Source organism: Puma concolor, chromosome B3, assembly GCF_028749965.1.
Source record: "Puma concolor isolate L17-30 chromosome B3, mPumCon1.1.hap2, whole genome shotgun sequence".
NCBI lineage: Eukaryota > Metazoa > Chordata > Mammalia > Carnivora > Felidae > Puma > Puma concolor.
This window is the reverse complement of record NC_141672.1, coordinates 148,931,357-148,948,194: the sequence shown is the minus strand read 5'-3', so window position 1 is coordinate 148,948,194 and position 16,838 is coordinate 148,931,357. Positions and strand designations below refer to the sequence as shown.

The 16,838-nt window shown below is 61.4% G+C and overlaps 1 protein-coding gene across 4 annotated transcripts in view; it reads left to right on the top strand.

Moving 5' to 3' along the window:
* TBC1D2B (TBC1 domain family member 2B) overlaps positions 1-16,838 on the top strand; it is a 66,286-nt gene that overhangs the window by 41,021 nt on the left and 8,427 nt on the right. For all 4 annotated transcript variants that reach the window (XM_086711774.1, XM_086711776.1, XM_086711775.1 and 1 more), the window contains exons 5-10: positions 1,408-1,634; positions 2,200-2,583; positions 8,165-8,275; positions 9,092-9,285; positions 11,734-12,228; positions 14,909-15,026. In XM_086711774.1, the coding sequence (XP_086567900.1) occupies positions 1,408-1,634; positions 2,200-2,583; positions 8,165-8,275; positions 9,092-9,285; positions 11,734-12,228; positions 14,909-15,026 (1,529 nt within the window). The remainder of the gene's footprint in view (positions 1-1,407; positions 1,635-2,199; positions 2,584-8,164; positions 8,276-9,091; positions 9,286-11,733; positions 12,229-14,908; positions 15,027-16,838) is intronic.

The following is a 16,838-nucleotide window of genomic DNA, read 5'->3' as shown; positions in this document are numbered from 1 at the left end:
CTGAGCCCAAGTTGGATGCCCGACTGACTGAGCCACCCAGGCGCCCCTGCTAAGTGGACTTTTTTTTTTTTTTTTAATTTTTTTTTTTTTCAACGTTTATTTATTTTTGGGACAGAGAGAGACAGAGCATGAACGGGGGAGGGGCAGAGAGAGAGGGAGACACAGAATCGGAAACAGGCTCCAGGCTCTGAGCCATCAGCCCAGAGCCCGACGCGGGGCTCGAACTCACGCACTGCGAGATCGTGACCTGGCTGAAGTCGGACGCTTAACCGACTGCGCCACCCAGGCGCCCCTAAGTGGACTTTTTAATCGAAAGCGTAACACACACAAAGTTCCCTGATTGCAAATGAGTACTCAGCGGATTTTCCCTGTGAGCACACACTTCGACAGGACAAGACCGGACCCACCCAGTCACTGGCCTCTCCCAGGGTGGCCCCTGTCCCAAAACAGCAGGGAGTCAGGGCCTTGTTTTCTAGCTTTAAGGGACCTATGTGGTTTGTACTATTTCACATTGCTTCCTTATAGCTTGAATATGTATTTGAATCCGTTGGTGCAGAAATGTATTTGGGTCCTTTAGTATTTTTAAGTACCCATTTTTTTAAAAACTTATTTTGAGAGAGTGTGAGCGGGGGAGGGGCAGAGAAAGAGGGAGACACAGAATCTGAGGCAGCTCCAGGCTCCGAGCTGTCGGCACAGAGCCTGACGTGGGGCTCGAACCCACGAACTGCGAGTTCATGACCTGAGCTCAACCGACTGAGCCCCCCAGGCGCCCCTTTAAATACCTTTTTTTTTTTTTAAGAAAGAGAAGGTAGTCATGCTCTAAAGCGTGTTCACAATTAAGAAAACGTACATTTAGGGAGGGGTTTTGTCTCGTTTTTATTTTGCTGGGAACAGATGAGCAAAAGGAAGCCAGGGATCCCCGAGGTGTGGGAGTCCCACGGGGAACCCGCTGTCTGTGCAGGTGGGGACCCTGCAGGGACTCCAACACCATGCTCCTCCCTGGCCTGTTCTCTTTCTGTTTGGTCCTAAAAGTGGATGACACGGGAGAACGGTGACGTGAACTGACCTTTTGGAAAAGGAACTTATGAGTCCTGAGAGAAGGTGCAGGGAAGCCTTGTCATAGACTCGTTAGCGCCACCAGGCCTCATCTTAGAAACTGAGCAAGCAGAGAGAGCGTTTTCTTTAGCAGTGATCATGTGACAAGTGTAACACGGAAGGATCCCGCTCCTTGAGTTTAGGCTTGGTTTTCATCAAGGAGGAGTCGGGCGAGAGGCGCCCCCGCCTGTGTCCCCTGCGCGAGGGACACACAGCTTTCTGGAGGATGACGGATGGGATGCTGATGTGTTTCACTGGACTTCCCAGAATGAGGATTTGTCCTGCACCTAAAAAAGTTTTGTTTTTACGTAGGAGGAACCAGCTCAGGATTTCCCTTTGATTTTGGACGTATTCCCTACAAAGGAAAGCGCCCTTTGAGAGACATGATCGGGTCCTACAAGAACCGTCACGTCAGTGGTGACCCTTCCGCCGAGGGGCCGCAGAGCAGTGGCGGCGTCAGCAAGCCGGCCCCCGAAACGCAGTTGCAGAGCCAGCAGGAGGAGCTGGAGCGGCTGAAGAAAGACCTGTCCAGTCAGAAGGTGACTTCCCTTCTGCGCATGTGTGTCCCCCCACATCAGCCGCCGGGACCAGAGGGGCAAAGCCTGGCTTTCGTGGGTCTCTGGATGTTTTGTTCCCCGGGTGGGGCTCCCCTCGGGGTGTCACATCGTGGGCACTCTGGTGCCCCAGGTCACGCGTTCAGACACGAGTACATCAGTCTCTCTCGACACAGCGCTGGCCCAGAGTCCCTTCCCGGTGGGAACAGTCTCCACGTGCTGTCAGACAACACCGTTTCTTCCAAAACTGAGCGCGCTTGATTGCTCCGACGAGAGCTGAGGCTTAAGGTTTTAGAGCCCCCGTTTTCTAAACACCGATGTGCGCTCACTGGGACCTGTTGCTGATCACAGTTCGCGTGTTTGTTTCCTGTTTCCTATTACCGTTCTCTGCAGACAGGCTCCGCCGGCTAACGTCTCTTCCTCTCTGTTTCCGAGACCCCTCGAGAGGAGGTTCGCTACTAACACGCTCCCAGTGGGGTTTCCGCATTCCCTCCGCCCCGCCTTGCCCCCTGCACCTGTTCACGGTCCCTGCTCTCCCCTCCGGCTCCAGGAGCTTGTGCGGCTGCTGCAGCAGACGGTCCGGTCGTCCCAGTATGACAAATACTTCGCCAGCAGCCGGCTCTCCGAGGGGGTCCCGAAGGACGCGCTCGACCTTCTGCACCGCAAGGATGACCAGATCCTGGGCCTCAGCGGCCAGCTGGAGAGGCTCACCCTGGAGAGGGAGAGTCTGCAGCAGGAAGTGAGGACGCTCAAGGGCAAGGTGGGCGAGCTCAGCGAGCAGCTGGGGATGCTGGTGGAGACCATCCAGGCCAAGGACGAGGTCATCATGAAGCTGTCGCGCCAGCTCAGCGAGAGCGAGGACAGTACGTCATCCCCCACGGGGGTGCCCGGCTCCCCCGCCAGCAGGGAGCAGCTGGAGCTGGACAGGCTGAAAGTAAGTGGGGTGTGGGCTCCGGCTGCTGGGCGGGGTTCAGACAGGCGGTGCGGGCGGCCCCTCGATGTCGCGCAGGGGTGCCGGCCTCAGTGCCTGGTGGGGGAGCGGAGCGTGGGGTCGGCTGCCCCACAGGCCCGCTCGGAGCCGGCGCCCCTGTGGCCACGCTGGCCCTGGGGAGGGTGCTACTTCCTGAACGCGTTGGGTCTCTGGGTTGTCCCCAGGGTGCGGACCCGTTGGCAGGTCGGGGGAGCGCGCTGCTGTGGGAGGCAGGGGTGGTCTCCGTGCCTGCGGAGAAGCCTGCCAGCCCCCCCCTCGCCAGGAGAGCTGAGGGCCCGTGGTCTGTCCGTCAGGCCCCACAGGGACCCTGGGTGTAGTCCAGTCGACCCCACACGGGTCTCCAGCTGCAGGTGTGTCCCGTCCCCAACACGCTCCTCACCTGGCTACCCTCGTTGTGTAGACACCTTGGCACCGAGGGTGTTTGGCCCCTGAGTGTAGTGTATCCTCGGAGGCCAAGGTCCGCCACCTTGAGGTTGTCGGCGAGGCCCCGCCGTGTGCCCGGGAGCGCCTGCCCCCGTCAGTGCAGAGGATGGCAAGTGGCAGACGTGGCGGGGTGGGGGGGGGGGTCTCTCAGAGAATTCTAAAACGGGACTTAACACTGGGCTGACAGCAGCATCACTGGGACATGTGCAGGGCCTCCGTAGTGACGGCTTCTCGGCGACATGTCTCAGTCAGCGTTGCCAGTGGGCCGGCCTTGCTCGCGCACACGGCCTGGAACGTGCCCGACCCGCGCCGCGCGGGTGATGTACGTTTCACGCCACCTTGTTTAACGTGGACTGGAGTTGACGTTTTGTGAGCGTGCCTGTGTTGGCAGCGTCTGCCTGCCGGCCCCGCCGAGCATGCTCTGTGGGGACACACGCGGGCCCAGCCAGAGCACGTGCGGGATGGAGCGGCTTGTCCTGTGTCCATGCAGCTCCCTGTGGGGACCCACGGAGTTGATCCGGGTTAGGTTTCTCGCCCTTATTTACTCTCTTTTTTCTGTGGCATGGTGGGCAGGTGGTTTCGGTCACTTAGTGATTTCGTGACCTTTTCCTCCAACATTTCTCCCCAGTTTTTAAAGCCTGTGGCTCCAAAATCCACGAGAGCTCAAGAAGGAGGAAGGTTCTCTGGAGCCTCTGTGTGGCCCTGGGGTCCAGGCGGGGTGGTCGGCCACCAGCCCCACACGCTCGCCCCTGTGCTGGCTCTCCAGTTCTACACCCTCACCCCCGCTCTGGCTCCCTGGCCCCACACCCTCACCCCTGCGCTGGCTCTCCAGCCCCACATGCTCACCCCTCCACTGGCTCTCCAGTCCTACATGCTCACCCTCACCCCTGCACTGGCTCGCCGGCCCTTGTACTGGCTCTCCAGCCCCACACCCTCATCCCTTCGCTGGCTCTCCGGCCCTACACGCTCACCCCTGTGCTGGTTCTCCAGCCTCGCATTCTCACCCCTGTGCTGGCTCTCCAGCCTCGCATTCTCACCCCTGCACTGGCTCTCCAGTCCCACACACTCACCCTCACCCCTGCGCTGGCTCTCCGGCCCCACACCCTCACCCCTGTGCTGGCTCTCCAGCACCACGCTCTTACCCCTGTACTGGCTCTCCAGTTCCAAACCCTCACCCCTGCGCTGGCTCTCCAGCCCCACATGCTCACCCCTCCGCTGGCTCTCCAGTCCTACATGCTCACCCTCACCCCTGCACTGGCTCGCCGGCCCTTGTACTGGCTCTCCAGCCCCACACCCTCACCCCTTCGCTGGCTCTCCGGCCCTACACGCTCACCCCTGTGCTGGTTCTCCAGCCTCGCATTCTCACCCCTGTGCTGGCTCTCCAGCCTCGCATTCTCACCCCTGCACTGGCTCTCCAGTCCCACACACTCACCCTCACCCCTGCGCTGGCTCTCCGGCCCCACACCCTCACCCCTGTGCTGGCTCTCCAGCACCACGCTCTTACCCCTGTACTGGCTCTCCAGTTCCAAACCCTCACCCCTGCGCTGGCTCTCCAGCCCCACATGCTCACCCCTCCGCTGGCTCTCCAGTCCTACATGCTCACCCTCACCCCTGCACTGGCTCGCCGGCCCTTGTACTGGCTCTCCAGCCCCACACCCTCACCCCTTCGCTGGCTCTCCGGCCCTACACGCTCACCCCTGTGCTGGTTCTCCAGCCTCGCATTCTCACCCCTGTGCTGGCTCTCCAGCCTCGCATTCTCACCCCTGCACTGGCTCTCCAGTCCCACACACTCACCCTCACCCCTGCGCTGGCTCTCCGGCCCCACACCCTCACCCCTGTGCTGGCTCTCCGGCCCTACATGCTCACCCCTGTGCTGGTTCTCCAGCCTCGCATTCTCACCCCTGTGCTGGCTCTCCAGCCCCACACCCTCACCCCTGCGCTGGCTCTCCGGCCCTACACGCTCACCCCTGTGCTGGTTCTCCAGCCTCGCATTCTCACCCCTGTGCTGGCTCTCCAGCCCCACACCCTCACCCCTGTGCTGGCTCTCCAGCCTTACACCCTCACCCCTGCGCTGGCTCTCCGGCCCTACACGCTCACCCCTGTGCTGGTTCTCCAGCCTCGCATTCTCACCCCTGTGCTGGCTCTCCAGCCCCACACCCTCACCCCTGTGCTGGCTCTCCAGCCTTACACCCTCACCCCTGCGCTGGCTCTCCGGCCCTACACGCTCACCCCTGTGCTGGTTCTCCAGCCTCGCATTCTCACCCCTGTGCTGGCTCTCCAGCCCCACACCCTCACCCCTGTGCTGGTTCTCCAGCCCAACATGTTTACCCTCGTACTGGCTCTCCAGCCCAATATGATCACTCCTGCGCTGGCTCTCCGGCCCCACGCGCTCACCCCTGTGCTGCCTCTCCAGCCCCACACCCTCACCCCTGCGCTGGCTCTCCAGCCTTACACGCTCACCCCTGTGCTGGCTCTCCGTCCCCACACTCTTACCCCTGTACTGCCTCTCCAGTTACAAACCCTCACCCCTGTGCTGGCTCTCCAGCCCAACACGCTTACCCTTGTGCTGCCTCTCCAGCCCCACACCCTCACCCCTGCGCTGGCTCTCCGGCCCCACACCCTCACCCCTGTGCTGGCTCTCCAGCCCCACACTCTTACCCCTGTACTGCCTCTCCAGTTACAAACCCTCACCCCTGCGCTGGCTCTCCAGTTCCATACCCTCACCCCTGCACTGGCTCTCCGGCCCTACACGCTCACCCCTGTGCTGGTTCTCCAGCCTCGCATTCTCACCCCTGTGCTGGCTCTCCAGCCCCACACCCTCACCCCTGCGCTGGCTCTCTGGCCCCACACGCTCACCTGCGTGGCTCTCCGTGGCACTGCAGGAATTGAACGCAGCGTGAGGGGTTGTGGATGGAAGTAGGGACTTGCTGTGGTTCCCACGCTGATTGCTTCCCTTGTCCCCGAGTTTAAACGTCCTTGTGGGGGACCGTCTGTGTGTGTCGGCGGCACTCTGTCATGTCACTGTCACCATCGTTTCCGGGTTTCTCAGTCAAGAGTCCGTGTCTGCCGCCTGTAGGTTCGTGCTGTTTGGAACCCGCGAGCTCTTCTCATTGGTCTGATACAGACAGGGTCACTTTCCGGGGTATTTTGAGGAGGGAGTAAACGTTGGTCGTCATATTTTTCCAGCCTAGAATTTAAGGACTTTATCTTTCTCATACTTCCTTCCAGACCTTTTCCGTGGCTCCGTAATTCTGTGCCCGGAGCAGGTCGATCCCTGCTTTGTCCGGCACCATAGCCCGGCTCGGTGGGCGCTGTCCTCGCTGTGACTTGGGGCTGCCCGTCCTGTGACTGTGTCCCCATCCCCTTGTGCCGCCCTGTCCTCCTTCCTGCGATTTGCTCCTTCCGCGTGGGCCTTCACGCTTGCGGCCTTGTTCGTTTGTCCGGCCACGCGCCGGGCTCTGCGCTCTGCTGGAAGCGCACGGTGTGTCCCTCCCCACCCCGCCCCCCGCCCCCGTGGCACCCAGTGTGGCTTGAAAGCAGAGACAGAGGCAGAACCACAGCTGCACTGAGGGTGAGCAGCAGGGAAGAGACGTGGGCCGGCACTCGTGGGGGTCTAGACGCAGCTCTGGAGCCAGACCTGGCCTGCGTTCAAGCCCAGCTGTGGCGCCTGCGAGCCCCCCCACGGCGGGTGGGGCCCCTTCTCTGCCCAGTGTGTTCACCTGAGACCCAGCCCTCCCCTCGGGGGTCTCGCGGGGATCGGGCTCCTGGTGCTCACGGGGCTTCCCTGGTGTGATCGTCACCGTAGGGAGACCGTCCTTGTGATGAACAGTCAGGCCCTCCCAAGGAAGACACTGTTGGTCTGCTCTCCTGCTGTCACCCACCCCCTTGTGTCACTCGGCCTCGGTCCGTCGGGCTCGGGCATGTGCCGCACTTGGCCCGGTGCTCCCTCTCCTCCGTCTGCCGCCAGCAGCTCTCACCCACCAGGAGGGCGAGACTGAGGCCGCGGAAGGGGATCGGGGCCTTCTGTGGGGCTAGATTTAGGTGTCTCGCGGGCCTGTCGTGACATGTGGTCCCACGGACTCAGAAGGTGTGCGTGTATCAGTCAGGCGGTGGCCAGTGGCCCGGGGTCCAGCGGCCTGGCTCTCAGAGGCCGGATCCCGGCCCCTAGGCTCCGTCTTCACCCGGGCAGCGGAGACCTGGGGACGGCTGCCCAGCAATTGTCGTGGTGCAGGCAGATCAGGAGTGTCATGCTGACCCGTAATCCCTAGCAAGTGCCCCGCGAATGTTAGCGATTGAAGGGATCACGGAAACGTCATTTTCTCTGTGGGTTTTAGGCTGGTTATGGGCCACCAGCCCCACGGCGATGTCCAGCCTGGGGCACGTCTCGGGGAACGGCCCTGGCTTCTGTCCCGTGAGGGTCCAGGAGCCCGCGGTTTCCCTGGCCACTCCCGGCCGGCCCCCGAATTTTCCTGTGGCTGTGGCCAAGGCCGAGTGGCCAGAGCCTCCCTGGGAGCCCCGGCAGAGCGGGAGAAGCACACTGATGAAGGGCTGCGCCCGGCAGCACGTGTCCGGCTCAGGCTTCCTGTCCTCAGGCTTCAAGGCCAGAGCCAAACGTGTCCCCACGTTTGGTAGAGCTTGTCGCCGGCCCGTGAGGCCTCTTAAAACATGGCAGATGCGGCAGACGTTAACCATTGGTGAATTTAGGTGAAGGGTATGTTGGGTTCGCTGTACTTCCCTTCCAGCTGGGCCAGAGTTTGACGTCTTCCACGTGGACACGGGAGGGACGTGCTCTCCGGAGCGCCTCACCCGCTGTCAGTTGCAGGTGTGGGTCTCTAGTTGAGGGCGTGTGCGGTGTGCAAAGTGGGTGAGTAAAAATGAGCACCCGCAGAAAGTGTGCTGTCTGTCTGCTTAGGAAAGAATGGAGTGTGAGGGACGTGAGTGCAGGTAGGTGTCTGCACAGAGCGGGGACGTGGGTCCTGGTGGCCGCGGCGGTGGTCGGCCCTAATTCAGCGGGACCGTTTAATTGCAGGGGCGGAATATTAATTATGTAGAATAATCAGCCTTCAGCTGGTGTGAATCGACGGGTCTTCTCTTCCAACAGGACAGCCTCCAGGGGTATAAAACCCAGAATAAGTTTCTCAACAAGGAAATTCTGGAGCTCTCGGCGCTGCGGAGAAACGCAGAAAGGAGGGAGCGGGACCTGATGGCCAAGGTGGGTCGGGCGCGGCTCTGTGTCCTGGTGGCGGGGGACCCAAGCCTTCCGGAAGCGGGTGCCCGCAACCCTGTCCTGCTGCCGGTGGGGGGGGTGTGGTCACGACCCCGAATCGTTGGGAGCGCAGAGGGCTGGGTGCTTGGTCTCATCTGAGGCGCCCTGCTGTGTCCCATCTGCACGTATAACGGGATTCACAAAAAAGCTTAAATCCTATTCTGAGGCCCCCAAAGGAAGGCTCCTTGGATTGTGATTTTAGCTGTGGTGGGGGTCGATTTCCCACCTGTAAACGGGGAAGGGGGAGGACACCTCGCTGCCAGCCCAATGGTGGCGGTGCGAGAGTCTGATGGCATCGTGGTGGGAAAGGCAGCGTGAACGTGACAGCCGTCACCCCGTCCCCCGACCTGTGCCTGCGTGTTCTCCTCGGTGTCTGTCTTGTCTGAGGCGGCGGCGGACGGGAGCTGGTCCCAGGCACAGGGTCCTGGGAAAGCGTGGGTGCCACGCGGGCGCCTGCTCATGGCCCACATGCCAGGGACACGACATGACCTCAGGAACCGGCTCGTGCTCTGGTTCCTGCTGCTCCCTTCGGCCGTCCAGGACCCATGTGGGTGTTGGCATCGGGTCCTTGGTGCCGGAGCCCCAGAAGGGAGGGGATGTGACGGGTGGCCGGTGACATAAATTAATCTCTTGTCCTCCACACGGCCCCCCCACCTCTCCTCCTGGTAGTTGGGGGCTTGTCATTCATCGGCCGCCCGATGTACCTAAGGGTTGTGTATCCCGCGTCGGTCGGGACGGAGGTAACCCCCATGCTATCTGTAGTATTCCAGCCTGGAAGCCAAGCTCTGCCAGATAGAAAGCAAATACCTGATTCTGCTGCAAGAAATGAAGACGCCCGTGTGCTCGGAAGAGCAGGGGCCCTCCCGCGAGGTCATAGCCCAGCTGCTGGAGGACGCTCTGCAGGTGGAGGGCCCGGAGCAGCCGGAGCAGGCATTCGTGAAGCCTCGTCTCGTCAGGTAAAGGTGCTGGCGGGTGGTGGGACCCCCTCCTGAAGCCCCCTGCTGCAGCCACAGCGGCCGTTCACGGGGAGCGGGACACGAGGCCGTGTCCCGGCGAGTAGGCGCCCCGTCCCGAGACACAGCTGCACCCGATGGCATTGTGGCGGGAAAGGCAGCGTGAACATGACAGCCGTCACCGCATCTGAGAGCACGGGGGCCCCCGAGTGGGGAAAACGCTTGGGTGGCCTGGCTCGGCGGCCCAGCACCCACTGAGGCTCCGACGTGTGCCGTGGACACACTTGGACACGCACAGTGTCGCACATGTTAGAAAATGGCGGAGTCTGGAAGCCCGTGCCGGCTCTCCCCTGGGGTCCTTAAGTAGTAGTTTCTGAAGAATGAGATCCGTGAGACGTTGGACACGGAGGAACGTGCAGATTCGGTCCCGTCTCCTCTTGTCTCCTCCGCTGGCCGCTCCGGGACGGCCCTGCTGCAGGGGCCTCGCACCTCCCGCCCCGGTGAAGCCTGGTCAGCACCACCTCCCCGCGTCTGCGCTCAAGCGCGGCACCCGCACTGCCGAGGCCTGTGCGCCAGGAGCCGTGCGGGCTCGGCGAGGCGGGTGCGTGTACCCTCGTGCCGCACGGGAGGCTGAGGCCGTGGGGGAGACGTGCTGGCCACGGTCATGGTGCCCGGGGGCAAGGACAGGGCCCGCGGACGGCACCCCGGCTGGCGGCTCTGGAGACACCGTCCTTCCTCCCTCCCTCGTGCGCCGTCGGGCCCTCGCTGTGTACATCGTACGCGTTCAAACCGCGTGTAACTAGAACGCTGACTGTACGCACGGACTCGTTTTTACTTGATGAAAATTTCAAGCCTACAAAGTGACGGCCAGCAACACCCCACGTGTACCGTCAGCAGTTACCAGTGTTTGGCCGGTCTGGTTTCGTCTTCCCCTCCCCCAAGGTTTTTTCCTGTAGTTATTTTAAGGCAAATGCCACTCATTTTGTCTTTTCACCTTAAAACACTCCAGGATGCGTTTCTAACTTCTAACTGATGGCCCTCTTTCGTAAGTGTATTTACTTGGAGAGAGGAAGTGTGTCTGGGTGTGCACATGTGCCAGGGAGGGGCGGAGAGGGAGGGAGAGAGAGGGGATCCCCAGCAGGCTCCACGCTATCAGCGCAGAGCACGACGCGGGGCTCGAACCCGCGAACCGCGAGATCACGACCTGAGCCAAAATCCAGAGTCAGATGCTCAACCGACCGAGCCACCCAGGCGCCCCTGATGACACTTTTTAACATGCGCATCCCACCACGTTCTGTGTTTTCGCAACTGCCTGCCTTCAGCGTTAACTTCCTGAAATCGCACAGGGGGATACGTGTGGCTCCGGGCATTTCGTTCTTGCCTCGAGTACCTTCCCGGTAGGGGGGGACGTGTGGTGCCCGGGCCTCGGTGTCTTCATTCCTTCCCCTCGTGGTTCCTTCCGTGCTCCCTTTACCAGATGAGGCGGGCGAACACGTGGCTCGTGGGTCTGCCTGTCTGTGTGCGAGCTCCCGTCCTGCCGGGTGTAGAGTGGAAGGGGGATCCCCGACCTGCAGGGGACACAGCTGCAGCCGCGCCAGGGCGGGTTTCCGGAGCAGCAGGGCACGGAAGGCCCGTGTGCTGGTTTTCCCGTGGCCGGCCTGGCGGGTCGCCACACACTTCGCGGCTTCCAGCGCCGCACTTAGGCTTCTGCCGGCGGCCGACGTGTCCTGGGCTGCACTCCTTCCCCGCGGCACATGGTCACGGGATTGTCGGCGGAACGCATTCCCCGGGCCGCCGGGCGTGGCGTTCAGCCCCTGCTTCTGGAGGCCGCTGCGTGCCCGGGCTCCGGCCCCCGCTTCCTTCCGCAGCCGGCGACAGTGGGCCACGCGGCCCCTCTCCTTCGACTCCCACCGTGAAGGGCTCCTGTGCACACGCTGGCCCCTGGAACACCCGGGGTGAGCTCCCCGCCGTGAATGCCTTTTGTGAGGCGACCTCGTCACGGGTGTGAGGCCCTGGGGTTTGACGTCCTCGGGGCCACTGTCCTGCCTTCCACGTCCCTGATATCCACACAAATGTTTTCTCCCTCGTCTTTCCGCTTTTTAAAATGACGCTTTTCCAACACAAAAGTTTCTCGTCCGTCCAGGTGTGACGTACACACACGCGTGCATCAGCGTGGCCGAATCTCCCAGTAACGCCGGCGTCTTCCGCTGTGCTTTCCACACCCTCGGATTCCCTTTTTCTCTTGGTATCAAGAAGAGGTCTAGTCCAACTTGCCCCCGCGCAGACAGCCGGTTGTCCTGACCCCGTTTACGGAGACGTTCAGTCTCTCCTGGCCGCTCCAGCGCCGGGGCCCGGGTCACGGGGCCACGTGCATGTGGCTGGCTCTCTTTGCCGTTGTGCCGTTTTTGTGGAAGTCACATCATTTTATTTTCCTCCTGTTTTTCTCAACAGCGAGTACGACATCTACGGGTTCAGGACCGTCCCAGAGGACGACGAGGAGGAGAAGCTGGTGGCCAAGGTCCGCGCGCTGGACCTGAAGACGCTGCACCTCACGGAAAACCAGGAAGTGTCCACCGGCGTCAAGTGGGAAAACTACTTTGCGAGCACGATGAACAGGGAGATGGCGTGCTCCCCGGAGCTGAAGAACCTGATCCGGGCGGGCATCCCGCACGAGCACCGTTCCAAGGTGTGGAAGTGGTGCGTGGACCTCCACACCCGGAAGTTCAAGGGCAGCGCCGAGCCCGGGTACTTCCAGACGCTGCTCCAGAAGGCGCTGGAGAAGCAGAACCCGGCCTCCAAGCAGATCGAGCTTGACCTGCTGCGCACCCTGCCCAACAACAAGCACTACTCCTGCCCCACCTCGGAGGGCATACAGAAGCTTCGCAACGTCCTGCTGGCCTTCTCCTGGAGGAACCCGGACATCGGCTACTGCCAGGGTCTGAACAGGTGGGTGTCGGCCCCACGCTGCTCCTGCGTGCCCCCCACCGGACGGGCCGGGCCCCTCCCCTGCGGGGAAGTTGCGGTCGGCTAGGCCGAGTGACGCAGCGTCCCCTGGGGCGCCTGCCGGCTCGGTCCCTTGAGCAGCCGACTCTTGACTTCGGCTCAGCGCACCATCTCCCTGTTCGTGAGTTCAGGCCCCGTGTGGGGCTCTGTGCTGACCGCTCCGAACCTGTTCGGGATTCTCTCTCCATCTCTCTCTGCTCCTCCCTCGCTCGGGATCTCTCTCCGTCTCTCTCTCCAAATGAATAAACTTGAAAAAAGTAAAATACGAAAACAATGCCACTGCCAAATTGACGTTATCTGAAGCAACTACATTTCTTGTTCTGGTTCCTCACGAGGCTCAGGGTTTGACCAGAAGTTTGATCTCACTATACTTTCAATTATAATTTTATATGATTTTACGCTCATAACGCACGAAGCGGATGCTGGTGGCCATTCCTCGTTCATCCAGCATCTTCGTGAGTTGAGAAGTTGCCCCAGATGGTTCTGCGGCTGGTTGGAACCTGGCACCTGTGGACGAGAGTCTGCGGGTCTCACGCACGTCCCTGCTTCCATAGGCGGAGGACACTGGGAGGCCGCCCACCTCGTCGCTCCTCATTCGGAGCCGGGCTAGGGCGGGACGAGGCCACCGGAGGCCCCGGGGTCTGCGCCGCAGGGGGCTGCGTGCCGTGGCTGCTTGGTGCCTGGTGTCTGTGGCTGACGTGCTTTCTGCACTCGCTGGCCCTGCGTTCGTCCAGTGATGCTCTGTCCGTGCAGCGGGAGCGGGAGATACGTTGAAGCGTGAAGAAGCTGTGTGTGCTTGCGTGCGTTAGGAGTTTTGCCATAAGCCAAGCGCACACGTTGAGTTGTGGATGCTGACGGTTAATTCTGGCCGCTCGCAGGCCCTGACTCCCCCTCTGTGCCAGATACTGACCTCCAGTAAGGGCCGTGTGTTTGTGTCTGAGTGGCCGTGCTGCAGAAGGAAGGTTTCAGCTGGCGTGTTCACACTAGGCAGTTCCCAAGGAAGTCACCTGCCTCTGTGGTGGGGAGGACGGATATGCTGTCTGTGCCCCGAAAGTGATGGATTCGGCTGCCCTTTTGCGCCCCCGTTAAAAGAACAAAAGCTGTAAACAGGATGTAAGGAACGGTTTAGTTCTCTTTGAATCCACGATTCATGTGGAACACCCAGTCTAACAGTTTCCAGAAGCCACAACCCTCCGAGGGCCAGCGGATCCCTCTGGCACGCCTGTTTGGGGGCGACGCTGGCGCCCCGTTCGTCTGGCGCTACTGTGAAACCTCCTCTTCCACAGTAAAACTTCCAGAAAATTGCCCCCATCATCCGCACCCCGTCACCCTTAGGGCCTCTTAACTTTAAGCATTTTATTGGGGTTTTCCCCCAAATATTTTACATGTGCCTCCTGAGAACCCAGAACTTGGGTAGAAGAATGTTAGCCTTTTGTGAGTGATCCAGGCCTACCTTCTTGAAACTTGGTTAAAGTGACGTCCTGCAGGCTGTGCTGACTGCAGACCCCTGGCCCCGCTCCCCACACCTTTGGGTGCTGCGGACTTGCCGTCTCTCCTGTCCGTCCCTGCCGTGGCCACCTGCCTGCGGCCCGTGCGGTCAGGCCTGCCTGAGGCATCCCCTTCCGCCGACCCCACGTCCCTCGTTTTAAGGTCTTAATTCGAGGTGAATCCATCGTAATTTTATGTGAGGAAGAAAAAGACCGTAACCAGCCTCGGAGAAGTAGGGTTAGGGTTTCCCGTAAGCGAGGCACAGAAGCTGTCAGAGCAGAGGCGCTTGGATTTCAGATGCAGAGAGAAGGGCTTTTTTTCTCGTTGCTTTGTGTCCAGATCCTGCCTGAATGCCTACTGGGAGTCAAGCCTGGGATCACTGGACAGGTCCGTGACTGGGGACAGTGTAACGGCTGAACCCAGGTTTCCTTTACGAGCAAGCTAACCATTGTTCAGGCTCCTGCCCCCACGTGCACGCACACCGTGGCCGCAGCTCCTTCTGAAAGCCCCTCGGCGTGGTTCTCTGTAACCCATCGTACACTCACCCCTGGACTTTCTGTGCACAAAAGAGCTGCATTAGCTAAGCATTTTTTTTTTTTTAACGAGGCTGGTTGATCATCGGGAAAGAATTTCAGCATCCTTAAACGAAAACCAAATGAAAGGGTTGGCGGGAGCAGTACCTTTGTTTCTCAAACATCGTTTATCTTAGTGTTTATTTTGAGAGGGGGAAGGGGCAGAGAGAGAGAGAGAGAGAGAGAATCCCAAGCAGGTCCTGTGCTGTCAGCACAGAGCCCGACACGGGTCTCGAACCCATGAACCACGCAGTCATGACGTGAGCTGAAATCCAGAGTCGGACGTGCCTCACTTGGGGCACCCGGCTGGCTCGGTTGGTGGAACACGTGACTCTTGATCTCGGGGTTGTGAGGTTGAGCCCCACATTGGGGGCAGAGATGACTTAAAAAAGAAAGAAAAGGACGAATGTGTTGCTCGTGCAGGAAGTTGCTTGTTCTTTGTTGGGGGACTGGAGGTGGCCGCGCCTGTGTAAGCAGACCGCGCGTTGCGGCTGACCAGCCGTGTGGCCCGGGCCCCGGTGTGCGGGGTGCTGGCCCTCACCTTGCTGTCCGTCTGTTTACAGGTTGGTGGCGGTGGCCCTCCTGTACCTGGAGCAAGAAGACGCGTTCTGGTGTCTGGTCACCATAGTAGAAGTTTTCATGCCTCGAGACTATTACACCAAGACGCTGTTGGGGTCCCAGGTACGGCTAGAAACACCGCGTGTCAGTCAGCGGCCTGGAGAGTCCAGCCGACACGTGGTGAATTTAACTTCGGTGGGGGAGGGGCTCCCGTGCGTGCTGAGCCTTGAAACAGACGTACGAGGAGGGCGTGCTGCAGACCCCGGGCCTGGCTGAGTGTGACCGGGCGGGGAAAGTCCCACCGGGCACAGTTGTTCCCCGCCCCCCCCCCCATCCCCTGCAGTCCTGCTGTCTCCCTCCCTGAGCACAGGTGTCCTCTCCATAGCCCTGCTCTCTCCCCAGCACAAGCTGTCCCTCCCCCGCCCATAGCCGTGCGCTCTCCCCAGTGCAGCCTTCCTGGGGAGCCCGGGGACAGGAGTAGGCAAGCCAGAGATTTCTGAGGGGGGGCACCTGTGAAGGACCAGGGAGGGAGCAGGGAGGCGGGGGAGCCCCCAGACCAGGGACAGGAAGGTGGCTCGAGTGGGATGGGTCCCAGATGGCCGTGTGGTTCTCAGGAAGTCTCGGCCAGGCCAGCAGGGACCCCTGTGACAGACCCGTGTCTCATGCCGACGGGCTGCATCGGGGCTCTGCCGTGGTCACTTCCTTCCTGGGAGCAGGCAGCGGGGCTGGCAGTCACCCCCCCTGGCGGGAGACATGCCCACAACACCCGGCGCCCGAGGGCGAAGGGGCGGGAGAGCCCAGGCTTGTCTCCTCGGGGGCAGTTCTGGCTCCAGAGCAGCCCGGGGCCCCTCCCCTGGGCCGGGCTGGGGCCACTGTCCCTGCTCCCCAACTAGCAATCCTGCTCGTAGGCCTGACCTTCACGGCCCTGCGGAGGCCAGCAGAGGCACCGGCGGGGGATAGGCGGGTGGCAGGAGGGGACTGACGGTAGTTCTCTCCCCTCTCATCACGGGCACTGCCCGTCAGTGGGTCTGACTCCGCGGTGCCCACTCCTGTCTGCTGTCCCCCATCCCCGCCCCCGTGTGGGAGGGACCTCCCTGTTCCAGTCTGGGGGTGACTTCCTGCCCTTGCCTCTGGGCCGCCAGCAGCCGCCTGGCTTCTCAGCTTCTCTGTCACTGTGTGACTTTCCTGGGTAAAATCCCTCAGGGTCTCGGTTGTGAATACTGGAGGTAGGTTCTGTCCGCCTGGCTGGCCCCTGCCTGAGTTTTGCTTTAGATTTGCACATCCGCCTTCAGACCGGGTCCATCGTGGCCTCTGCCTCTGTCACTGCCTGCCCTCTGCGGCCGCTAGCCCACCAGCCTGGACTCCCCCTCATTTCTCGCCCCCTGCATCCCTGCGGTTAGCTTCTGGTCATTGCCACCTGCCTGGTGGCTCTCATCCCTGCTCCCCCTTGACCCCTGACCCTTGTCAGGGTGCCCTGCCTTCCTGTATAACTGTCACTCTTGGGGTCAGCCGTGCCCTCTTGTGACGGAACACCTGCTTACCAGTCATGCCCTGACCTCGGGTGAAGACGTGACTCCCTAGGTCACCGTTGCCCTGCCTGCGTCCTGGAGAGCACCCGCTCTGAGCGCTGAGCACCGCTTCCTCGGTGCTGCTTCCTGCCCCTCTGGGGCCGCCCGCTGCTCTGGTCCGGGGCCTCGGGGACAGCGCTCGTCTGACGGGACCCTCCCCATGTGCCTGCTGGTCCTGTAGCTGGTCAGCAGCCCTGACGTTCATTTCAATGTCGCGGGCACGCGGCACGGTGAGCGCGGAGCGTGTGTGAGCGAGCTCTCCGGCCGGGGGCACTTAGCGAGCCCCCCTCGCGTCTGCATAAAACCATCCGGATGCAGGCATCACGGTCCCCCTCCTCCTTGGGAGACAAGCGGAGCTCAGAGACGC